This window comes from Balaenoptera musculus, chromosome 2 (assembly GCF_009873245.2).
Source record: "Balaenoptera musculus isolate JJ_BM4_2016_0621 chromosome 2, mBalMus1.pri.v3, whole genome shotgun sequence".
In the NCBI taxonomy this organism is placed as follows: domain Eukaryota; kingdom Metazoa; phylum Chordata; class Mammalia; order Artiodactyla; family Balaenopteridae; genus Balaenoptera; species Balaenoptera musculus.
The window spans coordinates 24,423,919-24,451,593 of record NC_045786.1 but is presented as its reverse complement, the minus strand read 5'-3'; the positions used below and the strand labels follow the sequence as shown (position 1 = coordinate 24,451,593).

General features: G+C 43.6%; 1 protein-coding gene across 3 annotated transcripts in view; it reads right to left on the bottom strand.

Annotated features, from left to right (window-relative positions):
- Positions 1-27,675, bottom strand: part of SFMBT2 (Scm like with four mbt domains 2) — a 222,412-nt gene that overhangs the window by 20,009 nt on the left and 174,728 nt on the right. For all 3 annotated transcript variants that reach the window (XM_036844256.1, XM_036844255.1, XM_036844257.1), the window contains 5 exons: positions 24,961-25,074; positions 21,711-21,753; positions 19,844-19,914; positions 17,295-17,434; positions 3,952-4,061 (listed from right to left, as the gene is read on the bottom strand). In XM_036844256.1, the coding sequence (XP_036700151.1) occupies positions 3,952-4,061; positions 17,295-17,434; positions 19,844-19,914; positions 21,711-21,753; positions 24,961-25,074 (478 nt within the window). The remainder of the gene's footprint in view (positions 1-3,951; positions 4,062-17,294; positions 17,435-19,843; positions 19,915-21,710; positions 21,754-24,960; positions 25,075-27,675) is intronic.

Genomic DNA, 27,675 nt, shown 5'->3' with positions numbered 1-27,675 from the left:
GGCTCCCAGGTACTGAACCTAAGAGGGTAGATGAAGGGGTTTTCCTCTTGACATCAATAAGGAAGTGTGGGTAAGCCTTCCAATGATTTCCTATCAGCCAAAGTAGGGATTTATGTCCACATGTGAGTGCATGTGGCAGGGTGGAGACAGACAGATGAAGATGGACAAACAAGAGTTCTGGGGAAAACGGTCTCTTCTCTTTCAGTTAAGAGTTGAGAAAAATCAAAATGGATGTTGAGTCAAAAAGAAATACAAAGTGAAAACACCAACGCTGGTCCAAACAGAATGACTTCAATTTGGCCTAAGTTCTATCATTCATCTTTCAAAATGACTCATATCAGGACCTTTTTTAAAAATCTTGTGATGCAAGATTTACTTGTGACAGGACTATAATGACAGTGGAGAATAAGGCTCCAGCCTGTCAAGTGAATTCACATCCTCCAACATTTAAGGAAGAATTAAAAGGGGAAAAAAAGATGAAAACTGCAGAAATAAGGATGCGTGGTACACAGTGAGAAAAATCACTCTTCTCATTAGCAATAAATAGTAAGAGGTGGCCCCGACTTCCTTCAAAACAAAGCTTTTACTTCACTGGTCACACATTCTTCATCTAGAACTAGAGTCAGTGCAACACTAGTTTTCAGTCTTAAGAACTCAACCTCAGAAATTTCTCTCTTCCTTCTTGATTCCTGTATTTCAAGTCATGGGAGCTCTGTGTGGTAAATGGGGTGGGCGTTTATTTTATGAAAGACAACCTCTAATTCAGAACACCCTAAACTGGTCTGTGTGTGACCCAGAAACGCCACGCCCATAACCTGATGAATGTATTACACACCGAAATTCAGTCTTCTCTTCAGAAAACGGGTTCACCCGCTTGCTTAACGTAATGTTTACAGCATACATTTTCATGAGAGCAAATTTCACACATCTGAGCAAAGTAAAAATTAACATATGAACCAACAAAATCTTTTTTCAGTGAAAAGTCTCTCAGTTTGGGAATCTTTTTTCACATAAATCTCCTTGATAGTCAAATATTACATCTTACTGTTCATAAAGCATGGGCATGAATAAATGCCCCCGAAAAGGTAAAATAAATGAAAACACATACAAAATTGTCATTGCTTATGAAAAAAGAAACCAAAATATCATTTCCATGGAGCTGAACGTGACTCACCTAAAAGTAAAGATTTGACTTTATCTCCTTGCTTCTGCCTAAGTGATAATGAAATCTAGTTCACTAAAAATTACATCAGGATATTTCCACTTTAAATATTCTGCATAACTGTAACAAAAGAAGACTGGGAAAATCTATTAAACCGCCGCCTAGCTTTTATAAAGGTTGTCACAAAAGCCATTCAAACAAGAGTTAACAATTTTTCCCCCTCAGGAAGATTCTATAACATGTTGGAAAACATATGTAAATGTCTCTAAAAGCATAGGACTGGATTTTTTTTTAATCCCCCTAAGGTATAGCCAGGTATAGCCTAAATTCCTCCTCCTGAAATTCTAAATAATGTAGGTCAATTTAGTAACTTCAGTCCATCGGAAAGAAACAACGTCCTCTTCCAGAGCTGCTGAAGTGAACTACACTAGCATCTCCTTTTCCTTTAGCACAAGCTACTCCTGGTTCTGCCTTTCAGCACATGTTGAAGACTCATTATATGATAGGCTTCTTATACGGTGTTCAAACATTTCGATAATTTGTTCTAGTATAAAAGGTATGGTTGTTGGCTAAATAGGCAAAATCGCTGGGGGACGACTGTAGATGACAGTGTTCGTTTTTCTTCTATTTACAGGTCAACCCTTGTCAATGTCACCCCTACCCTCTCAACTAAATGGGTCTTTTCAGAAGAGGAAAAAACCAATCAGAACCCCCAGATGCTAAGTGACAGCGTTCCCAAAGCTCTACAGAGAAGAATCTCACGCCCTTCCTTACTGAGAACACTCTCTGTGGTTTTATAATTCAAGGACCACAACCAAGACAACTGAATGCCTTAAACGCAGGTCTCCGCCCTCGCTGAGTTAATTTATTCACGAAAGAAGGCATCTTAGCCTTTCAGCAAAATGGGAAGAAGTCAACTCTCTCTCCTCCCTTTTGCACCAATGAAAACATCAAAGTTATCAAGATCTAAAACGCTGCCGTTTCACATCAGAAGGAAAGAGGTGACTCAACACTTAGTATTATAAGGGATATTCCCGCTGACTGTAAATCTGTCATTGTTAGCAGCTGCTTTAAGATACTACTGTGATCCAGACACTTGAAATCCAGTTCAGACACACATTTTCTCATTATAAGTTGCTGTGTAAGTTTCTGCTAAGGAACACGCTGTCATGTTTGATATAATAGGTAATACGTTGCCTTTACGATACAGCAGGGCTGGGTCGCGCTGTGTCTGTTTTGATTGTATCAGGCTGGTTTCATAAAAGCTCTGATCAACTTGGCAATGGGAAAATGAGTGCAAACAGTGCAAAATGAACTCTCCCTGTCACTCTGGGAATCTGGAGCGAGTTTCTGGCTAGCTTAGGGAGCAGGGGAGATTTTAATGGAATTGAAGATTGTTGTACTTTTACTATTTCCATATCCTTGCGTGTATTTTGGATGTACTGAATTTTACAGAAAAATTTTAAAACAAGACGTAAGAAGGGTTTCTCTGTATAAATACTTGCCCGGGTTTCCTGCCACCACTACCAGTATGAATCGACATTATAACAAAGTATTCTACTGTGGCTGATGATCTCCAGCTTATATAAAGTAGAAAAATACAGAATGTTAGATTGGAAAGTAACGTTTTATTTTTTTCTGGACTACAGGTGAAGCTCAAATAAATATTTCTTGGGAAAGAAGGGAAGGGTGAGGTATGGTGTCACCCTTCACTGACACAACACCTTCCAACAAACCAAAACTCTCCTTATTTACACGTATTCCCTTTAACTTTTGTGGTTTAGTGGAGTATCAGTAGACCATACATGACTTTTGTTGAATCTAAAATTATAGAGATGCTCAAAAAAGACACAGGAAAGGCTGAGTGGGTAACTAACAATGAATGCGAATAACTGTGAATTTCTCCACATCTGTACTCAGTTCTGGTGTAAGTTAACCATGGAGGAAAATACCACTGGTCATATAAGTTATTTAATATTCCTTAATTTTCACTACAAATAGGACAGGCACTTTCCCTAAAGGAGGGCTTAGGTATGCCCTAGCCATTGAAAAGTAGTTCACTGTTTAAACAGCGTCATTTTCCAAATGTTACAGCTAAGTGATACCTTTTGACACCATTATACAGGAAGTGGACCTGTATAATGATCTATGTGAAGATCTATTCCATTTGAAAAGAATTAAGTGGATATTAAAAGCCCTCTCAAACCACCAAAACTATTACTAAACATGAAGTTATCTTGAGACATGGGTCTTTTTCTATCTGTCTCCTAAACAACTGAGTTCTTGCAAAGCAGGTCAGGGGGTGTTCCCAATTTCAGAGTTCAAGAAACTTAAAGCAAAGCAAACATTACCTTTCCAATTAGCCTGTTTCCAAATAAAATAAGTGACCAACTACATGTCCACCCACAGCCTATTAACCAAAACCAAAGAGAGGTATTGTTTCTTCCTATTTTTTAAAACTGTCAACTCTCAGAGTAAGGAACATTGTATCTGGCGTAAACTCTATAATATCAGATGTTAAGATCTGTTAATGAAAAACGTATAATAATGATAAGAGAAATCCTCTCTTTATATAAATGTTCCCCTTTGGATCAAACAACCCATCAGTACATTTTTATTCTGAATATTTAACACAATAAACTCTGTGTGTGGTGCACAGAACTGCAGAACAACAAGCCTTCCGTTGGTTTCCACTTCTCTGGGCCATGTGAAAAAGAGGAAGGACAAGTTTCAAAGTGTCAGGCAAAGAATGCCGAGAACCCTCGTTTTCCAGAATTGAAAACACTTACTTGGCCTTCAGTGTCTCCTCCTGAAAATTCCAGTGTGGGTCTTCCACCAGCTGTAACTCCCGTAATACCCTTCCAGGTTTGTAAGCTGCATTGATGATCATGCTAAGAACCTGTTGGGAAAAAGGAATCGCCGTGAGCGTCAACTGCATCCATTTCTGCTAAAACAAGAATGTTTTAGAAACCACCCCGGTGACACTTCAAAGCTGTCTGCCCTGCACCTCCAGTCAGCAATGGGCTGGGATGGCGTCAGAGAGAATGCTTTGCAGCTTGGCACTGACGTGCTGGACACCAAGGGGATAGAAAGGGTGGTGAAATCCGACGCCTCTGCCTGGGAGAGTGTGAACCACTGGCCAGAGGGGATGGCCGGCTCTCACTAATGTTCCTGGTTGCAGAAAAACTGAACCATTTTCTCCAAAGAGCCGTGGGTCATCCTTCAACTGGATTCCTCTTCAGCAGTATCGGTTACTAAGAATTCCATTTTATCCTTAAAAATATATTTCAAAAGGAATCACTAAGATGGAGATGGAGGTTTGTTCTAACGCTTCTGGATAAGCTTCAGATACTTGTACGGAGGGCTAACACATTACTTGAAACTCACCTGACGCTGACCCAACTTATGGACATTTAACGTTAGGACGTTTCTCAGAGACGTGAGTGTTTCGAAAGGAAGCCTGAGCGTCTAACACCATCTGACAGCTTCCTCAAGCTACCCCTTCACTCCCAAGTCCCAAGTGCGAGGAAATGAACACGTGGTCAGAACCACTGCAACAGTCCCAGAGGGACCAGACATCTCCCTTGTAAAGCCTCAACTTCACGCTCTGAGGCACTCGTTTCCCATAAGCAAATCCTCATTATCGATGAACATTTATGAGTTCTGGCATGCTCGTGAGCTGCTGTTATTTGGATAGAGAGCTCAAAAAAGTGTGAAGATGCAATGCAGCACACAAAGGAACACTGAGACCTCGGGGGCTTCATTCCATGAAACGCCCGTTCGCTGAGGATCTGCCCTGTGCCAAGCCCCGGAGCATACAGACAGCACACAGTGCCCGCCGTGCCTGAAGCCCCTCCCCGTCCAGAAGAGGAACGAGCCAGGCACTGAGTTCACGTGCCATGTTTCAGAGCAAAACCCCACTGAGAGAGTGAGAAAAATTCCTTATTGAGTTGGGAGGACACTGGCTATACTGCTGAAGCGTCTACTATTTTGTGAAGGAGACCAGCACAGTATTAACGGGAAGAAAGAAGATGAAAAGTGTGCTGCAGAAATTTTCAAGTCCCAGTTTTCATGTACCTGGTGTGTTCTGGAATGTAACTGGTGTGGTCTGCACCCTGATTTAATTAAGAGAAACAAAGCCTTCTCATAACTGAGGATTCGATCTTGAAATATTCTATACTCTGCAGTCAGCATGGCAACTGTCTTTCTTCCTTGCCTGGGTGGCATTTTGCTATGTTCCCAGGTCCCTGTAAAGCCCCATCAAGAGAACATGTTTCAGCCAAGACGCTAAAAGGCCAGGACACAGCAATACAAGCAGTTCTGCTGTGTTTGTTTTCTCTATTAGAATAATCATTTGATTTTATTATTTACTGTCAGTACAACTTACAGAAACCGAGTTTAAAAATAAATCCATTTGAAACTGGCTGAAATCATGCACCAAGTGTTTACCAACAGACAATAAAATTTCAACTGAATCTTTTCGTGTTTCATTGAGAAAACCCCAGAGCTACATCTTATTTGCTGCATAGAGAAATGCATTTTGTGACTGTGAAAAGAAAATGCCTTCCAGAGTTCAATTCGAAGCAGAAGCAGGCAGCAATTAAATTGTAAAATGCATGTGATATTGAATAATTTTCCCCTGGCTTTTCCCAATGTCACATCATTTGTCTCTAAATTCAACAAGCTCTCTATAAAACTTTGGAATTGTGAGCTGAATAATTTATGTACCTGCCATCTTAGTGTATTATAGTTACTCCATGAAAATAACTAAGTTGACAGCTGTTATTATGACCCAAGTTAGACTGAATTACTGTACCTTGCAAAACATCAGAATTCAAAGTTATTACACTCTTGATCACAAAGGGTAGCTCAGACCCTGCCCCCAATTAACTAACAGGATGTTAGCTGTGAAGCTGATGAACACTCTTCCCAATAAACTGGCATAAGATTGCTTTGAGTATCTCAAGGAGGAAATTAGCGCTAGAGCAATGCCTCACTGGATTTCCTAGGCTTCATGAAATGTTTATTGGGAACACGCTTCTACACAGAAGTCCCCACAGTATGACAGAGAAGCAAGAGCCTTTGTAAAGTTGGACAGATATGGGATGGGATCCCAGGTCCATCCCTTAGAAGCTAATCAAGCTTAGGCAAGATGCTTGATTGACTTTCCTCATCTGTATAATGGGGGCACTGCCATTTACGTGGTTCACAATGAAGAGGGTCAGAACTTGTCACCTCAAAATATGCCACTTTGGCATAGGATTAATTTTGCCCTGACACAACTGAGAAACAGCAGACACAGCAGGAACTCTCTGCCCTCCCCCTTTCTGCCTAAAATACTGTGAAAGTGTTCCCCTCCCCGCTCTTGGACCAGGAGGAAAACAACCCTTGTCACTGGAGAAACAAAGATGGCCCAGAGATGACTCTGCACAAACAAATCTTACTAGGAAAAAAACCCCCTTATCTTCTGTTAGATTCTCGCATATACTTAACAGTCCTTGGAGCCCAGACCCCTTTCCCTTTGTCTGATCACCTCTCCACAATGTACTGTCTTTTATTAAAATGGTATGTAAAAATCTCAAGCCTAATGGCTTCTTTGGTTTTTAATTTCTTTTCTGTTTTCATTTCTTTCAACCCTTTTCTCCTGTTAATCTGTCTTTTGTCAGTTTAATTTACAGCCCCTACCCACTGAACCTAAGAGGGTAGAGGAAAAGATTTTCTCCCCTGTAATAAGGATGTTATGAGAAATAAAGGAGGTAACAGTTCGGCATATAAAAAATGTTTAAGGGAGCCCTCTTCTTGATATCCAAGCAGTCCTCATCCACCCACAAAATAAACTCTCCCTGAGCCTTCATCTCTCTATTCTCATTGGCCTGTATTTATGTTTCAGTCTCGCACCTTCGCAAAATAAGTCTCCTTAGAAGCTCCTGACTTTCTTGCTACTGCCTCTTCTTCAGAACCCAACTTCTCAAAAAAAAAAAAAAAAAAGTTCTATACTTTTAAATTCTTCATCTTCAATTCTCAACCCACCCGAATCTGGCTTCTCCTCCAACCAGTGCACAAAACTGAAGGGCACCGATGACCTAATTCTCAAATCCAATTTGCGCGCCCCTCTCTCTGAACCTCCAAGGACTCCGACAGTGCATTCCACGGCCCCGTCCTGCTGCGCCTCTCGTTCTCCTACCTCTGCTCCATCAGGCGCAAAAGTTTGCTCAGAAAACGGTGAGTGAGTCAGTTACAGGAGAAGAGAGAAGGGTCATCAGAGGGAGGAAGAGACAAATAGAACAGAGCGTAGGTGGTGTCGGCAGGGGAAGAAGCAAACAGCGCCAAGCGTCTGGTACCCAGGAGCCCCTCAGTGAATGCGTGTCTCCTTCTCTTGCCCCTCCCCTTTCAGGTACAAGGTCAGCACTCAAAGGATTCCGTAAATCGATGGGATTTTTTTCTGTTCACTTCGTGAAATCACGGAATTCCATTATTTCCTTTCACATGCACTATCATGAAAACTTCTCCCCAAACACCGAAAGTAACTAAGATCATTTCCAACCTCAACTATATCATATGATTAAAGTTATAACAATGTTGAAAGTGCAGGAAACCACTTAATAGGAAAATTAGTTCTCTGAGTGTTAAAATTAGAAAACACTTCAGAACGCAAATATGAGTTCCCACAGCTCAGGTTGGGCTAACTTAATGGAAAGAAGACAGGTTCCTGACCTCAGAGGTTTGTCATCTGTTGAATTCTAGTGGCCAGCGGGGGAGATGTCTCTTTAGGGCAAACGTTTAGAGAGAGACTGGCCCACAGGATAACAGGAAGGAGGATATTCTCTCTCTGGCGAAGTCAGAAGAAGGATCTGGATGCAAACGAGCCCCCCTCACATGTTCACTGTTACAGCAGACCTTTCTGCTCTGCAATCTATCCAAGAGCCACAGTTACAATAATTAGCTTTTTATAGAAATCGGGACCATCAAACGCCCTCACGGGCCTCAAAGATGATTTCTTTCAATTTCAAAATCAGATGAAATGGAGATAATTTTATGAATGGGTTTTTTAAAATAATAAAATGATAAAAAAATTTCTCTTGCCTAACCAGCAATTTCTCCATCAGTAGGGCTTCGCCAGGTGGATGGGATACATAAAGTGCGAGAGGACCAAAATGAGACAAGACTCTGATGTGAGCACCTGCACTGTCGATACAATTAGAGGCCCGGCGCGTTGCAGAGCAGACAGACGAGCAGAGTTTTATTTCTGTAACTAGATTTAAGTGGAGAATATTAATTAAAACACGTCTCCAAACCCAAAGAAGGAGTTTGGGTTTCAGACGAACTGTAGCAGCTGTGCTTCTTTTCCCGGAGTGAAGTCACATTTATCCTACACCCCCCAGAGGTCCACAGTGTATCAATGGAGTACGCAGCACTTCTTCTTAAACGTTCACAAAAGTAAATGCCACCAAAAACTGAAAATAAAGGAAGATGTTCTCGTAAGAGGAAAGAGGAACCAGCAGGGTCTTTCCTTCTCTGCAGCGCAAACGTAACCTTCTAAGAAGCCAGAGGAAAGCACGAAACAAGCTTGGAAAAGAAAACGAGACTTTTCCAAGTTATTTACCCTTAAACGTAGGTGTTTTCGTTCAGTCTCCTGAATAACTGACTGCTCTGGGCACATCCCGAAAATTAATGCAACTGCTGCATCTAATACACCCTAAAATATTATCTAATAATCACTATGCTCATCTCTCCTTTGGTTATGAGTTACAAAAATTGTAATAATAACAGTAATAATCTGACATGTTTTCCCAGCTGGACTCTATCGCTTGGGCTGAAACCGCCCTCTACCTTTGTTTCGATTCTTCACGGAAGGCTCACCTCCCCTGGACAACCCACCACCCGGAGAGCAGGCCCTTCCCCCCCAGGCTCAACGGCAAGGTCGGGGAGCCCAGTGCCTCCCTGATAGGCAGCCCCCTTCCCCCGGCACCAAAGTACTCCCTACTTTATCACTTCAATTTGAATAAAGGCCACTCTCCAAAGAAGGTTAGATTTTCGGGAATTATCCACATCCCCCTGGAAGACCAACAGGAGAATCCCATCACACCCTGTACCTTCATTCAGCTTGGTCACCAGAAACGCAACACTCCTAGAACTTTCCTTCTGCCCTGAATCCCATTCCCATACGGCTCTGCGCTTCCCCCTTGTCTGACCCAATCGCAAGCTCCTCGCTGCTTCCCGAACCCACCCATTATGCCCTCTGAGCTCACGATCCGTCAGCAGCAAAATGCCCTTATACTCTAGACTATTTTCCAGAGTATTCTTTTCCACCTGTGGTTTTCCCTTCTGCTATGGACTGAGTATGTCCCGCCAAATTGCTATGTTGAAGCGCTACCCTCCCCCATGTGATGGTACTGGGGGTGGGGCTTTGGGGTGGTTGAGTTTAGATGAGGTCGCGAGGATGGATCCTCCATGACGGGGCGCCCTTGTGAGCAGAGACCAGGGAGCGTGCCCGCCCTCTCAGATGCGGGGACACAGCAAGAAGGCAGCTGTGTGCAAAGCTTAGGAAGGGAGCCTCACCAACCTGCCCTCCTGATGGAGACCTCCAGCCTCCAGACCGTGAGAACCCACGTGTGCTCCCTAAGCCGCGCAGCTCAGTCCGTGGCACCTTGCTGGAGCAGCCCGAACTCACTAGACACGGCCCCTCTCCCACCTCATCCTCTCCTTCCTCTCCGCTGGACTGTCGCCCTCTGTGTGTGAACCGGGGGTAACACTTCCCATCTTAAAGGAGGAAAACCACTTTCTCTCTCCATCTCTCATCTTCCTTCGTTCACCTCACACTCGTCTGTTTCCATTTACAGTAAAACTCCTCAAGACACTCAAGACTCCTCTTTTTCTCCTTCAGCCCCTCAGGAACCCAATCCAATGGGGCTTCCCTGAAACAGGTCTTAGCAAGGTCACCTGAGGTGCCGGCATCGCCAAGGAGCTGTTCTCAGATCTCCTCCTATTGGACCCCGTCAGCAGCTGGCAGCGCCGCCCAACGCTCCCTCCTCCGCAGACACTGTCTATACTTACCCCCGGGACCCAGTCTCCCCTGATCCTTCCATGTCCCCAACTCAAATGACGGTGACCTCAGGGCTCGATCCTTGGACTGTCCTCTTCCACCTACATTCACACCAGGGCGCACCTGGCTGCAAACACCGTCCACGCGCTAGCAAACCCACGGTCACCAAGTGTATATTTCAGACCCACACACCCACCTCCACTTGGATGTGCAGTGGACGGGCTTCAACTGCCCGAATCAGACAGATTTACTCTGTCCTACGGCTCTCTCTTCTCCTCGACTTCCCTCTCCTGACCGTCAAGGCCTCCGTGAATTCTGTTACTCTCACGGTCCATATCCAATTCACCAGGAAACCTTCCCTGTATCCAAAACGTATTTGTTTATTTCTTTACTGTCCCTCCCCCTAGAACCTAAGCCTCCGAGAAATCAGGGACTTCATTTTGTTTGTTGCTTTATTCATAGTAGCTAGAACCATGCCTGGCAATAGGAGGTGCTCAATCAAGACCTTTTTGGAACTTGTTCAATGAATTTCAAGATGGGCACTGATATTGGATCAAATTATTCTGTACATCTAAAATTTAATGATTGATTCACTCCAAGAATTTATTTGGTACCATATGTTCTATGTCAATGGGGGCCCAGGAGGCAGCATTTGCCACTGATTTTCTTGCTACAGAATCCTACCCTACAGTACAATAAGAAAGTTCAGCAAAAGTATCTGACCTTCTTTACAGGCAAATCATAAAACCTTCACAACAAAAAAAAACTTCGTACTTTTTTTGCCAACCTTCCTGGACACTGTCTAGCTAATTCCTGAACCACACATTATGTATGTGCTATAGTTTATACCACCCACAGGCTCGGTACACTGTTCTCAATGGGTTAACATTCAGCATAAGCTTAAAACAACAGCAACAAGAACACTGGAGAATACTGTCCAGAGGCACGTCTGCATCTCTGATTTTGTTGACTGACTTAACTGGATGTCATTTAGGCAAGACTCTTCCTCTTTCCAGTATAACCTGAAATGCCTAAGTCCTCCCCCCCTGAGGCTCTGCAGGGGGGACTGTCAACTCACCTGGGGGGCACATCTGCTCACCCTGACTCCCCAGCTTCCAGCACAGTGCCCACCAGTACATGCTTATGACTCAGGAATTGCTTAGGACCCGACTAAATGGATGAATGGGATGGATGGATGGATGATGTTTCATTGTCTGCTGGCTTCCCAGAGCTGGGAGAGCATCTGACGCGGCCATGCACAGTAATAGCTGCTGAGTGTCAGATAACTGAATGAAAGACCCTGGGAAGGTGCGGATGGACAAAAAACAATACGCCTGCACCCAGCAGTCCCCACGCCACTGACTTCTGCACTTTCTGAGGCTAAAGAGCTATGAAGACCACAGAAGCAGATTGAGGGAGAGAAAAATCTTACTCAATAAAGGTGAACATGCCTGGCTCCTTTGTGCCCTGGTGGCAACCCAATTAGTCACCCCAAACTCTGGCATCATCAGACCAGTACTCAGGGCTCTTAGACATTTCTGCAGTCACCGTTTGCAAAGTTCAACTAATCACAACCTACTCTCTTAAAATCCCAGGAAGGCTCAATGGGTCATGTCTAAACCTTTGCATCCCTGGACCAGATTGTGATGAAGAGTACCAAAGTGACTTTTAGGTACATTAGACATAGATAGATAGATAGATAACAATTAATGGATAGAAAGATGAAAGATGATGGATAGATGAATGGATATGATATATAGAGATAAATGATAGAAAGACAGATATAGACAGATGATGGATGGATGGGTAGGTGGGTGGGTGGGGGGAGTGAGGGGAGGGTAGTGTAGGGTGGATGTGTGCACATGCGTGTCTCTGTATTTTACGAATCAGGAACAACTTTCCCCCCTTGGTGGAAGAGAAGCTGTGTCTAGCCTCACTTATTTTATCTTATCCATCTAGCCCATCGTATTCAGACTGGTCCCTCAGTGTCAGGGTGAGTCAGAGGTCCCAAGCCTGGCGATCTCCACTAAGTGGGGCAGACTGTTGTGCTAGAGGGAAAGAAGCAACCAGGGAGGCTCGTGGATCCAGAAAGTTTCCTGAGTGTCCAGGACTCATGTTGCTTTCTCCTAAGTTCCACATCAGAAACAAAAGGCAATAAAAATCCAGTGCCATAATTTTTGCTTTTCCACAGAAAAGGCACAACCTGTCGATTTTCCCTCTATAAATGTTCATCTCTTAAACGGCTGAAACCTTGCTGCCCAAAGGCAGCAAGTGAAACACAGGCCACCCCTGCTGCTGAGGAGCAATTCCGTTACCACCTGTAGCTTCACACGTCGGAAGGTGATGTGGAAAATGGGAAAAAGGACTCCTATCGACTCCCCACCGAAAATGATACGTTTCTCTTTTTTGCTAAAAACAGAGGTTACACATCACAAATAATTTAAACCAAATAATGTTTAAGAAAAACCCTGGGCTCCCCCTAAATCTCTGTAAGGCACGTGGGATTTGATCCTGGCAGGCTGCCTTCTAACCCATGGCCTTTATAGAGTTGTTATGAAAACAGAGACTCTCATTCTTCCTAAGCGGGTGTTTTCAGAGCCATTTCTGCCAGTAGGACCCGGTCGGTCGGTGTTCTCCCGTCTCATTGTGTGTCTGCATTAGAAGCTGAACTTTCCATCGCAGGACACATGGACAGGAGTGAATACATCAGATGCTCCCCACCACCTCTTCCTCCTGCGCTCACTAACACTCTCTCTCTCTCACACCGACACAGGCACACAACGCCTGCCCTACTGCACTGTAGACAAAGTCAATACCACAGACCTGGCCACTCACAAGCTTGCATAGAAAGCATGAAGCAGAAGTTCTTTGAATGCCTCTGCGAATGGCCGACGAGACTCTATCCCACGATGCTGATGATCTCAGAGGTGTGGGAGGCTTGGGATGCAAAACCTCCCAAGTTCACCGAGGGCCCCCAGGGACCTGCAGTTTATTTGACTTGGGGAGACCCTGGCGTTACTGGGGCAGGCGTGCATGGGAAAGTACTGGGGATAGAAAAGGACAGTCCTGGTTGGCGACGACCATCCTGATCTTGCGAGTGTCATTTATGACAAACACCATCACTTCCTGTCTGTCGTCACAGGGCCCACTCTCCCTGCGACTGCACCCGGGGGTCCCACAAAACGCCCCGGGGACCTGAGGGGCTGTGGATGGGCTCAACCTGCCCCCTCCCCTCCAGGCTACTCTCTGGGAGCCCCTTGTTCGAGGTGACTGGACCTGACTTGGCTCCTGCCCTTAGAGGTTGCCTGCCCCCCTCCACCGCCCTCCTTCTGCAATCGAGGTCCCTACGCCCTCAGCCCCACTCAAGCTCAGGATGCTCACTGCCCAGAAAGTGAACACGCGTTCCTCCTCCCGTTTGCCAGAAACTTCCTCCCCTCTGGTCCACCGCCCTCTCAGAGCTCAGGACCCCTCTCCAAAGACCGGCTCCACACCCATGCCCACAGACCTTATGGATTTCTCGAAGAACCAGACAGAGGGAAAACAGCCACCACTCTACATTTTCCAAAGACAGAAAAACGTTTAACTACTAACACCCCTGATGGCCTGAAAAAGCGAACGTGCTCTGTCTTTGCTCCAATGCCCTCATTCTCTGTAAGGGAAATGCAATCTGAAACCATGCCCAGGTCCTGGGCTGAAGCAGGAGTATTAGCATAAACATTGGCTTGGTGGGACTTACATTTTTCTTGCACTCACGGAACCGAAGTGCTCGCTTTTTTTCTTTCTTTCTCTCCTGCCTCATGCATTTTCAACATCAGTAAAAAACGAGTTCCTGTCATCAGAAAACTGCTCTGGCCTAGCTTTTAAACCTGATGGCTGGCACCTATCAGAGGACTGATCAGGGCCAACTGCTGTTGAATTCTAAAGAAATTATGTAGGAAAGTAAACTAGCCAAGCCCCAAAGAGAGACTGACCCTCAGGCCACCGTGTTTGTTAACAGAGCCCGCAGGTGGCCAAGGACCTCTCTGGAACCACTGGGATGTGGGTGTGAAACGGTCTTGCGGGGACTTTAAACAAGCGCATCCATTCGCCAGGTTTCTGTGAGCTTCCCTGTCCCATCCTGAGCACTGGCAACAAAACCAGGCACAAATTCAGGCAGGTGACATGGCCGTGGCAAGGTTGCCCTCAAGGGCTGAAAGCACTGGGGAAACTCAAGAGAGTCCATTAGGTCTAGGCGCTGTATTTTATACAGTGACAGATATCCCTACATGTAATCTGGGCTTGGTATCTTCTTAGACCGAATCTACCATCTGCGGGATCTGTGGTCTGTGCCGACTTAAGTGCACAGGAAGCGCTCACTTGTCTAGGGGTAGTGTTCCAGCAGCCTCCACCCTCCGAGGCATCGGCCCTGGCAGTAAGAAGGGCCTCTGGGCATCGAGCTTGCTGAGCTGACTCTTGGGAAGGTCTCACGGGGTCTTCCTTAACCTTCCCCACCTGGAAATAACCTCTGCTGAAGCTGAACACCCTCACGGTTCTATTAAAGGGCTCTATGGCGAGTAGGAGCTCAATAAATAAAGTTTAGTCGACTGATAGAAGTTGACTTAAATTTGTTAGCTGATTTCCCAGCCTGAGGGAGTAAAGGCGGCAAACCTAAAAGGAACTGGGGATGTTAGAGGCTGACCCAGTGAGCAGCATGGTGAGAAATGGCACCAAGAAGAGAGAACGCTCACGAGCGGATGCGGAACTCAGTGTGTGTTCATTCGCGCGTGTTCACTGGGTATCTGCTACGTGCTCGACGTTGTATTGTAACAGCATGATACGAAGGACAGATGTTAATAATGGTGGGTCCTGAGTCATTTAGAAATGAATTATATTTACCATCCTTGAAGCAAACTTTGGATTAACCGTTAATAATTTTGGATTGTTGGATATTTTGATTTCTGTACTTATCGGTTCCCAGAAAGAATACGAGTGATCCAGAGTTCATTGCACTAAGTGAACAAATTCTCTCTCTCAGTGTGCGTGTTAGGGATATGTAAATAGAATTGCTGATATCTTCCCCTTTCATCCTACAGCAACAAAAGAGGTGTCAACAGATAAAGGGCTCTACCTTGGTAATTCAGTCTTATATCTGGGCTGGAAGGCGAGTTTAAAAGAAGTGACCCTTATTTATGTGGGGTTTTCGTGTTCTTTACAAAGGATGATGTCTCTGGGCTCACCCTGCAGGGGAGGGCTCCTCGTCTCCCGCCTACCCTGTAAACAGTCAGATGGAAAGAATAGATACTATGGGCCAAGCCGGGGCCCTGCACCATGTCTCGGCTGCTGGCTGGGGCTCACTCCCCAGCAGCCCCGATGGCCTCCGAGAGGGGCGGCCCCACCCCCTCCTCGGCCACCACCTCCCTTTAACTTCTCATCAATGGGATCCACTCGCCACTCAGGCTGGACGCCAGCCTTGCACTGTGTGATTTCAGAACGTAAAGCATGAAGGTGACAGATCTCAAGAAAAGCAAGTCTAAATAAGGACACAGGCAAAGCGCCCAGGACGGGGTCCTGGCCCGCAGGAGACTCTGGATTCGAATTTCTGCACTTTCCACGCCTGTCCCTATGGTCCTCATATTTAAGGTGCTGCAAGCGTTCCTTCCTGTTTTCCTTCCCGTGATCCCACCAACGGTCCTGGCTTCCCAGATGCTTTTCCGTCCCCTGGAGCAGGCTGCCCCCTTCCCCCACCCCACAGGCCGTGCAGGAAGTCCCCGAGATCTCCAAGCCCCTGAGCCCACCCTGAGATACTGACTACCCTGAAGATGCTATTGGCTTGTCCGTCGCGCCCATGACTGAAAGCTCAGGACGGGCAGGAAGCACCTGCTGTGCATCTTCTACGTCAAATTCGTCTGAGCAAATAACAACAGCAGTAGCCTGGTCCCTTTCTTACAGGGTTGCTTCTCAACTGTAACCCCAGTTTTTTCTCTAAAACAGACTTTTTTCCGAAATATGAGAAAGTCTTTAACTGCTAATACTGTTGATGGCCTGAAAAGGTAAATGCATTCTGGCTTTGCTGCAATGATCTCCTCCTCTTTGGGCGAAATGAAATGTGAAACCTCACAGGGGCTCTCGCAAGGCGGGAACTGCACGGGCGCGGTGTCACCTGGGCTCCAGTCACCCACAGCTTCAGCCCCATATCCCTCAGGACGCCAGGGAAGCCGTTCCCAGACAGCCCCTCTCCTCCATCCTGCCTCCTGCTGAGGCAGAAGGCCAGCCAGATTTCTCATTTTCTCTTTTCAAAACATAACATACATACTCTTTTATACCAGTGAATTTTACACCTCTACGTAAGGACCAATGCCGTCCTCCAGCCACACGTGACCACCCTGAACTCCACCGGCGCAGCCTCATCTGTGCTGTGCACTCAAGGCGCCGTCACTTTGCCTACTTCAGATCAAGTGCCACATCCAGAGATCCGTCACAGCCCCCCCTGCGCCCAGGCCACACGCTCTGGTCTCCACTGAGCCTTCACCCGACTGTACGTCTCACTTAGAACTATGTCATCTCCCAAATGGGCAGAGGGCAGGGGGTGTTTATTTCTTGACCTGGTACTTGATGCCGTGCCTGGCTCCCAGAAGTTGCTGAACACACATTTGTTCAATGGATAAATGGACGGATAAATGGATAACTGGATCGTTGTGCCCAAGGAATTAAAACACATGGTATAATTAACTCATCATGGTATAGTTTGATGTTTGGGGGGTGCTTTTTTGTCACAAAAAACAGGAATGTACCTACACAAAGGCTCAAAATCGGCCATCTTTTTAAACAGAAAAGCCATGATTCACAAAAGACTTTACTCAAATGTAGAGCAGCGTTTCCCTGACTCGGGGTGGAAGGCACATCCCTCCCACTAGACAGGGAGTGTTTCCGGGGCAGGAACACCATTTCTATCTTTGTACCACCAGCCTCCAGCCCGCAGGACTGAGAGGAAAGAGGTGCTTGGTACATGTTGCCTGAATGGACTCAAATTCCTATGACCCCCTTCTTCAGGGGCCCACGTGGCCACCACCCCGTGAAAACCAGTCCCCTGTGGCTGTGGGTGTGCTTTACCTCTTTAAGGACCAGCACGCATTTGCCTGGTCCCACCGACTGAGGCAGCTCTGCGATCCTCCCCTTGTTGAGGTAGGGGCCCGAGAAACACCTGTGGTTGATGAAAAGCTGAGGACAGCAGTACTTCCCGTTGACGGTACCTGCAGGGAAGAGAAACACAGCTGATGCTTTCAGACCGGAGAAACCTGCTTAACCCACTGTGTTGGCAAAACTACCCAGAGGTGCACTGTGTCTTCATATCAGAATGTTTTACATCCACAGTAATATCTTAGGAATCCTGATTATTTTTTTCTACCATATAAATGAACCTTTCTGTTTATTATGCAGGATTCAAAACACACACACAAAACACAAAAAATAAGACAAGGACAACTAAGGTATCCTCCAATGTAGCTTAAAGAGAAAAACACCAGTTACACAGCTAAGTTCCCCTGTGTAACCTACCCCAGGAAATCCTGCACCCAACCCCCCAGAAAGAACCCACTACCCTGAAGCTGGCATTTACCATTCCCACGAGGGTCTAGATACTTTACCACACAACATATTATGTGTATCCACAAGCAATTCAGGATACTTAGGTTATTTTTAAAATATTCCATAAAGGTTTTCTGCAACATTTTGTCAGTTCAACATGAGGTTTCTGAGATCCACCCAAACGGGTAAATGTATATCCAGAAAATTCATTCACTTTTCACTTTGTGTAGTATTCCACTGTGTGAATATAACACAACTGAATTTTCTATTCTCTTACTGATGGACATTTAGTTGTTTCTACTTTTTAAATATTACCTATGGTGCTTTAAGGAACACAACTGTGAAAATCCACTCCTGCTTCCGGACAAGAGATTCTTCCAGGTCTACAACAAGGGGTGGAACTGCTCAGCCACCGGGTCCGTGTATCCTGTTTTACTAGAAGCGGCCAAGCTATTCACCACAGGGACCCAAATTACACTCGAATAAGCACTGCCCAGTTCCTGTTTTTTTTTTTTCAACTGAAGTATAGTTGATTTACAATGTTGTGTTAGTTTCGGGTATACAACACAGTGATTCAGTCATACGTATATATGTATGTATCTATATTCTTTCTCAGATTCTTTTCCCTTATATGTGATTACCAAATACTGAGTGGAGTTCCCTGTGCTATACAGTAGGTGCTTGTTGGTTATCTATTTTGTATATAATCGTGTGTATCTGTTCATCTTTGCCCCACACCCAGGCCAACCCTAGGTGTGGTCAAGCTTCCTCATCTTGCCAGTCCATGGATGTGAAATGCGCCTCCCAGGGGCTTAACTCTGCATCTTCCTCGTTAGCCTTTCTACTTACAAAGCAAAAGGGCAAGGTGCTGATCTAATTGTGTCTCAAGCTGCCGCGGGGAAAAAGCAGCACAACTAAACGGTGAGGTATCCCTGTCATCACTGGGATGCGTCCTGAGGTCCTACACACATGGACTGCGGTCACACAGCCAGCTGACACTCACCCTCTCCTGCCACTGTTCCAAGTCAAGCTGCACTAACAGCATAAAACTTTCTTTCTCTATAAAAACTTGTTATTCATTTGGGATGGTGATTTGACAGTCTAGGAAGCTTTGTTCTCACAGGACTTCAACTGAGAACCAACAGGTAAGGAGGGAGACATGTTATTTTTCTGGGTATGAAACAGAAGGAGTAAAATAACAATTACCAACTCTGAAAGATGACATGGTTCTTTTAAAACCATTCTGAAGTTTGAATTTTATACAACAGGCAAAAAAAAAAAAAAAAAAAAAGTCCATAGCTGCATTTACATGGAAATTTGGGGATAGGATTACTCTGCCCAGATCTTTAGGAAAAAACCACCTTAGTAAGTCTACTCACAAAACCGCTCTCTTTACTACAAAGAAAACTTTGCTTAATAGGATTCTTCCACGGTATATAGGTTTTAATCCTGGAATTCAGAATTGGCTTCGTTTTGGCTGGAAAATAGAATTCTTAATCAAATATATTACTTAATGTACAAACATGTCTATAATCAGATTTGTGGTCAAAGGGTAATTCACGTCTGTGTTTTTAAAGGTTACTGTAAGATGCAGGACTTTATACATTAAAACACATATACTGTTCCCAACCAGCTATTCAAACAGAGGGTTTTAGGGAACAATTCAAAAGCCCACAGGGACTTAAGGATTAACCACTAGTGTAAACATGCAAGTGCAACTGGCATACGATGTCCAAAAAGAAATGCCTAATAACGATATTTTCAACTCCTTCCTTTTCCACATGATTATTCGTGATACACAGTCCTAACTGGGCTCGTAATTTCCTAGTAACACATGGACCCTTTTCCTCAGACCAAGGGAAGTGTCTAGAGCTACTGACCAAGAAGCAGAAGAGGCACCAAGAATTTAGCTTAGAAATTTTTTTGAAAAGAGTACGTATCTGTAAATAAGCAGCAAGAAAAAAAGACAGTTGGCTCAAAGTTGAGTATTCTCATGTTGACCTAAACATATATCCATGTCTCCAGTCACAGCAACATACTGGGAAGTGTCAGGGCATCCTAAGTAGCTCGTTTACCTGTGGTGTCCAGGTGAGGGAATAAACAAAGGTCGTGAGGTATTTTCTCAACAGGCACTGTGGATGACGATCTGTGGATAAAGAAAAAACTCCCATGGGTTTCACGCTTTTGAAGAAACTGGTACCTTCCAAAGTCTTTTCATAACTTAAAGCAACTATTAGAGAAATCTAAGCTAAGAATGTGGTCAGATACAACGTGTGCATGTATAAGAACAGGTAAGATCTTTGGGGGCAAGTCTTACAATAATTCCAAGAAGCCTATGGGTCTCCAGCCCCTGGAGGGGTCATCACTGATCACTGAGGTTCCTCTAGGTCACTCCTGGGCTTGCCGCTTGTGACAGAATTATAATAATGTCCTTAATTATATTTAGGACACGCAGAAAGTCTGCATTGACTTTAATTAAAGTCAGACTTCTCCTCATCAATGACTTTCTGCTGACTTTTGATTTCTGGCGTCCATGCTTGTGTGGGTCATGGCCGTACTGAAAACAAAATCTCCAAAGAAAATCTAAGAAGTGATGATCCTTAAAATATGAAGTAGGTTTATGAGTCTAAGACAGAAGTCTGTGCTGTTGTTCAGTAAAAAGTTGCCGAACAAATATAAAAACTGTCGCCTTACGGGAAAAGAGGCAACTTGGCTTTCCCGGGGATGTACAGGCTGGCTGCGTAGAAACCGCATAGCTGGAAAACTATGTAAACTCCAAGTAAACGGAAACGCGAGATCTTAGTGGGGTCATCTATGGTGCTGGTTCCCAAAGTGGGGTCCCCCAGATGTCAGATCAGCATCACCTGGGAACCTGTTACACCTGGAGATGCTCAGGCCCCACCACAGACACCCTGAGTCAGAAATTCTGCAGAAGGGGCCCAGCAACCTGTTTTAATGAGCTGTCTAGTGACAGATGCGAGTAAAGGGTGAAAACCACTGATCCACAGACTGCAAATTGAGGAGTCATGAATTCAAATTTGGCCTCCGTGACGTGACTGTTAGCTTAGTTTTTCCTCTCTACTTCAATGTTATCCAGATAAAACTGGAGTGAGATGATTAACCTGAAACACTGTTAGAAATCTAAAAAGAATACCCAGAAAACTGTTATTTGCATCAAATAACAATGCAGTTATTATTCAATTTCATTTTATTTAAGTTTCAATTCAGGTACATGAAAAAAAAGCTGTTTTCAATTCCCTTTCCAACAGTCTACTAAGAAAACATAATGACTTGGTAAGGGATGTGTATCGTAGCATATTCCAGACATTTTCCAATATATAAGAACGTTACCAACAGTGACTATTTTCCAAAAATATACAGCCGGCCTGTCCACAGGCTGTCAAACACCCTCCTTCCTCATAAAATCACAATAGAAATGTGGAGTAACCTACATTTATTCAGCATCGGAGGGCCCACACGTTTTCACATAGAATCTAATTTAATCTTCCTAAAACACCTGAGAAATGGGTATTTTACAGAGGAGGGCATTGAGATGGGGAGAAATAAAGCAACCTGCTCCAGCTCACTGGCCTGGGAGTGGGCAGAGCCAAGGCCTGGACGGGCAGCTCTGCGGGGCCCCTGAGGGCATTAAGAACCATGGGCACAGAGTGCCTTTACCATGCAGGACACTGGGCATCCTTCAGGTCGGCTGAGCTGGGAGGAAAGTGAGAAGTTACGATCTGGAGAAGAAACTGCTTTAGAAGCAAGACCTGTGTCCTGCACATAATAGATGCACAATAAATAACAGGAGCTATGTGTTACTGTCCCCTCTACTACTGTGCTAGGTGTTGACTAGCTCTCTAACGAAAACAGCCCTGTTCCCATCCTCTTGAAAGACACTTCAGAGTTTACCACGGAGTTTTTGTGAAAAAACAAACTTACTGTTTTTCTGGTTGCACAACGGCGATCTTTCTCTTCTTTTGTGCTGTAAAACAGGCAAAAAGGGAAAAAAAGAAAAGCAGCTTTGATAGCTAGCTAGGAAGAAGCATTTTTTAAAATGGCTCGGTAGGTATAGAACTGTCTGTTTTAAAGTAACAATTTAAAAACTGAAAAGTTATTTCATTCAGGCCACAATTTTATCTTAATTTCTTCTAGCATAAAATAGACTTTGACTTTTCAGAAATGAAATCTAAATAGAATTTAGTACATTTAACTTTATCACTACACTGGCTACTTTATTCTAAAATGTGCTTCTAATAAAAAGAAAAAGAGCACACATATCAGACCTCCCAGGAACACAGCTGGTAAGATGGATTAGTGTAAGCACGATTACCCAGATGACTTTTTTCCCCACAGAAAATGTGATAAGTCAAAAAATTTTACCATAGCAGCATTCTCCCAAATTAGGATTAGAGGCATGTTTATAAACTACAACTTTTTATCATTAAAAGGAGGATTGGTGCCTAGCAAACATATACGTCTGTCAAATAGTGACATAAACCAGCCAGTAATAAACTTGGGGTTAAGAACATTTCCAGTTTACATTTATAACTGGTTAGAGTCACCTTCACAAAGACAGACCAGAGCTTCTGGCATATATAAATTTGGGCACAGATAAGCCTGCATCTTCCAACACTAGCAAAAATTAATTCTAACAGAACTTCTAAAGCTGTCAGAGTTTGGCAGATTCATTTAGACTTTGCCTCTTCAAAGCAAAATGTACATGTGAGAAACAAGACAAAAACAAAAATAAATAAGATAAATAGTGACTCAAATTTCATCTATTCTTGATTTTATTTAGTATCCAATCCCAGTACAGGCAGACCTCAGAGATATTGTGGGTTCAGTTCCGGACCACCCCAATAGAGTGAATATCGCAATAAAAGAGTCAGAGGAATTTTTTTGTTTCCCAGTGAATATAAAAGTTATGTTTACACTATACTGTAGTCTACTAAGTGTGTAATAACATTGTCTAAAAAAACAACGTACAGGGCTTCCCTGGTGGCGCAGTGGTTGAGAGTCTGCCTGCCAATGCAGGGGACACGGGTTCGAGCCCTGGTCTGGGAGGATCCCACGTGCCACGGAGCAACTGGGCCCGTGAGCCACAATTGCTGAGCCTGTGCGTCTGGAGCCTGTGCTCCGCAACAAGAGAGGCCGCGATGGTGAGAGGCCCGCACACCGCGACGAGGAGTGGTCCCCACTTGCCGCAACTAGAGAAAGCCCTCGCACAGAAACGAAGACCCAACACAGCCATAAATAAATAAATAAATAAATAAAAGAACGTGAATTTCTTTAAAAAAAAAACAAAACAAAACAATGTACATACCTTAATTAAAAAATACTTTATTGCTAAAAAATGCTAACTATCGTCTGAGGTTCAGTGAGTCGTAGTAGTAACATCAAAGGTCACTGATCACAGATCACCACAACAAATACACTGATAAAGAAAAAGTTAGAAATATTGCAAGAATTACCAAAATGCGACACAGAGACACGAAGTGAACAAATGCTGTCGGAAAAGGGGCGTCATAGCCTTGCTTGATGCAGGGTTGCCTCAAACCTTCAATTTGTAAAAAACGCAGTGTCTGTGACAAGAGGTCTGCCTGTAATTACTACGAAAAAGTATGAACTCCGTGATCTCTAAAGTGAAAAATGAGTGTAGACTAACTTGCCTAACTCAGTCTTTGTTAATTAGGGTGAGATGCCTGAATCGTGTGATGTTTTGATGAGAAGCCACACACAACAGACCGGGAAGCGAAGTGCGAAACAGAGAGGAAACATCATTATGTTCAGCTTAACCCCGTGGGACTTCATTCAGAAAAACTCAAAACTCAGAATGCTCGTCGCCTCCCAAATCCACGTGAAGGAAGGAGGAAGAGGATCAGGGCACAGATTTCTGTCTGAGGCACAACCAGGCACAGGGGGTTGGGCCCAAACCTGGAGAACCTGGGGAGAACCCGCCCAGTGGCTGTGGAGGCTGAGAGCCAAGGAACCGCGTCATTTTAAGTGAGAATAAAAGAAAAAGAAAAAGAATGTCCTTGAGACTGAAATAATTATTCTAAGCTCAGATTTTTAGAAATATTTTAAAGTGAGGGACAGTGACGTCACTGTTATTGGATCAGATCCAGCGTGCAGTATGGGGTACAGAAGGATTCCTTAAAATCCGCCTCTGTCTATAACCTGGGCCCCCTGCTTTCATTCACATGGATAATGCCCCATCCAACTCGTAATGAATATGCAGTAGGTCTCTTAAGTGTCCTTCAAAATCTGCTGACATCAGGGAATAGGAAGCCAACTATGGGATGGAACTCTCTTTATGGCAAAGTTCTGAGCATCTACGTAAGCGACCTTATGGTAGGATGCCACAAAGAAGTCAGCCAGCATATAAATTAATAAAGAAAACATTAGAAATATAATATATTTCACAAAAATTAAAGCCCCTTACCTTTAAGGACTTACATTTTAAAATAATACTTCTGTTACCCATTAGGGGGGAGTAATAAATGCCGAGATTGATTAGGTTTCAAGATTTTTAAATGGTTACCATTCCAGGAAAATGACCTACAATAATATATGTTAAAACACACACTTATATGTATTTAAGTGGTATGTGTGTGTGTGTGTGTGTGTGTGTGTGTGTGTGTATGTGATGCTGTGTGGTTTAATTACTAATATTGTTTTAATTTGGCACTTTTGTGATCAGAAGATGCGATATAATGCACTTTTCAAAGTCCAGTTGAAATCTCACTGGTTTAGTTAGTGCTCAGAGTAGTTAAGTGTTTATATCTATGTCAGTAAATTATTGGGACCAATTATGATTATTTTGGGGTAAACCTCATGAGGAAAAGTAGTTCCTTCTCAGATATGATCATACAAACGTATAGTATTTAGCTGAAATTTTTTCTAATCAAGATCATGAATTGTACACAAAACAGGGAGTGAAGATTCCAGATCCTCTCTCTGTGCCTCATCATGTGACTTAGTTTGTCAACCAGGGAAATGCTTCCGCATATTCATCTCATGCAGACATTTAAAGGATAAATGAGACAAAAGTACTGGTGCTCTGTGTGAAATCAACAATCTTTTTTGATTTTTACAATTTGGCTCCACTAACTATCTTTACCAAACTGCCTGTTTATTCACCCAAGTCCCAGATGTTACCCAGTTGGGCTCCGAGCAGGGCGATACTTACAGACTGTCTTGTGTGGTGTGGTCAGAGGGTAGGAGTTGGCTTCACACCAGCCCACGGGGAAGATGTCCATGGATTCAACGTCAACAATGAACTCTGGAGCCGGACTCTGCAGGCCTGCAAGGAGTCAAGAGAGCAGGTGCAAACAGGTTTTACCAACAAAGACACAGAAGAAGGAGGGAAAATACAGGGCACCCCTGAGACGGAAGAAGACATTCCTCTGAATGTTAAACACAAAGCTGACAGTATCTTACAACAGATACAAATGCCTGAAATGTAAAGTAGCAGGAGTACAAGGTATTCACATGAAGTGGGGGTCTGGAAAGGAGAGCTACTTCCCCCTGAAAATGGGAGGAAGAGGAAGGAATCTGGGGACAATTGGCATCTAAGCCAGAAAGGCTAGAAGGAACAAGCGTCCTTCTTTCTTAAGAACAGCTTTGAAATTAAGGAAGGTGGTCCAGCTTGTGGGGTGGAAGCAACAAGACTTCTTCATCCAACACCAAGCAGAGGTCAATCTTCTTCCAATGAAAGTTAAATGCTCCAGTTAAAAGGAACTAGTAGGGCTCAGTAACACTAGTTATAAGTAGTGATCACCAAAGCACAATTTTCTAGGGAATGTGTTCGTTTATCCTGTGATGGAAGTCACTTATTTTGAACCCAGTTTGCAGTCTGCATACTTTCGCCATTTCACACAAAAATCACTTATACGGGAATGTCTCTTTAGTGGGGATCTGCCTACGTATCACCTCCTGTTTCATAATCATAATGGTGCCTGTGATAAATCAGCATCACAGCTGAGAGACTCTGAAAGAGAGAAAAGATCTGGATGTAATATGAGCAAAGGTTCCAAGAAACTCTACTTACTGAGAGAGTAAATTTAGAACCCAGCAAACTAGTGAAAAGAAGGACTAGTTCTACACCGAATCAATAGTTCTTTAAAAACACACTTTGAGGGAAGACACTCTTGAACTAAGAATCAAAAGATAAGAAAGAGCTCTATTAATAGAATGACCCCCTGGCTCTGACCACTTAATCTTGCTGTGCTTTGGTTTCTTCACTGCCAATCAAGACGAAAATAACACTAGAAACTCCATCACACGTCATTTGATGAATTTGGAATAGCATCCCCCTCAAAACATAACTTCCTGAAGCTCAATACCAGCAAACACAAAATGTCCTAACCATTTTAGCTACGCTGGCTCCTAGAGTACGTTATTTGATAAAGGTAGGTACCCAGTTCAGCGCTAAAACGTTATTTTGGTGTAGACAAAGTGCCCTGAACACTCTGACAGTGGATACTTACACATACGTATTATCATCAACATTAGTCACGCTGAACTTTTGATTTGTTCTCAGAGAAAGGTCATTACTGTGATTATCAATCCTAACTTCCTTTTCACTGAATTCTCCTATAATTTGAAGGATATATAAGCTACAAGAACGCAAGGAGGTTTATAGGGATTATTTTCCAACACAGTTGACTGAAAGAAAGCATTTCTGCCTTGTGTTACATGACTCAGACAATATTTAATCTATTTGCCAAAGAAATCATCAAATAAACAAGAAGACGTCCAAAACAGACAAAAGGTAAAGAAACTCTCCAAGTAGCTTCAAATGTGGGAGTGATTTTTCTTGTCGAGAAGGGTGCTGGACTCTGCAGAGGGGTCAATGAAGAGGGTCACCAGGCTGTTTTCCAATTCACAAGGCACATCTTCAGCTTCAGACTCACAAAAACACAAAGATAGAGCCTATTTCTTAGCTACTCAGCAATTTTGCTAACAGGTTGAATTCATCTACTAGATACATTTGTAGTTCCAGATTTATGTTTAGGTACAAAAAAGATTTTCAAGGTCAAAGTAGTACTTCAAAAGGGAGCATAAAGTGAACTTTATAGCTTATTCCTTCCTGAATTATTTCTATTTTCCAGTGTTCTGCTAGTTCATACTAATGCTTTAACATATACACTTCTATAGCAATGTATACATTCATGTATTTCTAAGGCCGTCTTTACCATACTTCTAATATTCTTTGATCATGCTTTCCGTTCAATTCAACAAACACTTAGGAGCTACAAATGTGTCACCAACCTTGTTCTCCAGAAAGCTACAGTCCTGCCTTCCTTCCACCCCCAAATCTGGCCCATTAAGGCATCTATTAAATAATAACTGATGGAAAAATGGGGTATTTATCATCCAGGAAAGTATCTGTGAACCTGAAACTTTTCCAATCCTCTTCTGAATGATGAGTACTAATTTTTTATTTCCTTTTATCAATCTTATGAATCTAGAAATATCTGGCTGGACTCAACAATAATTTTTTAAAACATAACCCATTATTTCCCAAGATTAGAGACTCAGTAGCTTACAAAATAAGTCATTAAAATGTTGCCAATGCTCCTTCTTGATTTTTCTAGGACGGCCAAAACTACCTATGTGAAGAGAGATACTCTGCTAAGGGCCTCTGCAATATTCTTTATCATTTTATAGAACAATGTCCGATGAACAACACAAGGCCATACTCAGTCTCTGACTTTGTTTCAGCTACATCAAGTCATGGATTCTACTTATTCATTCTTACCCAAAACCTTCATCTCAAAAACCACTGGGAAGCCTAAACCTCCATCTATGGGGCCATACTTGAATAAGTTACAGTACATTCCTATAATGGAATATCCATCCTGCTGCTATAAAAAAGAATGAGAAAACCTCTTTATATATT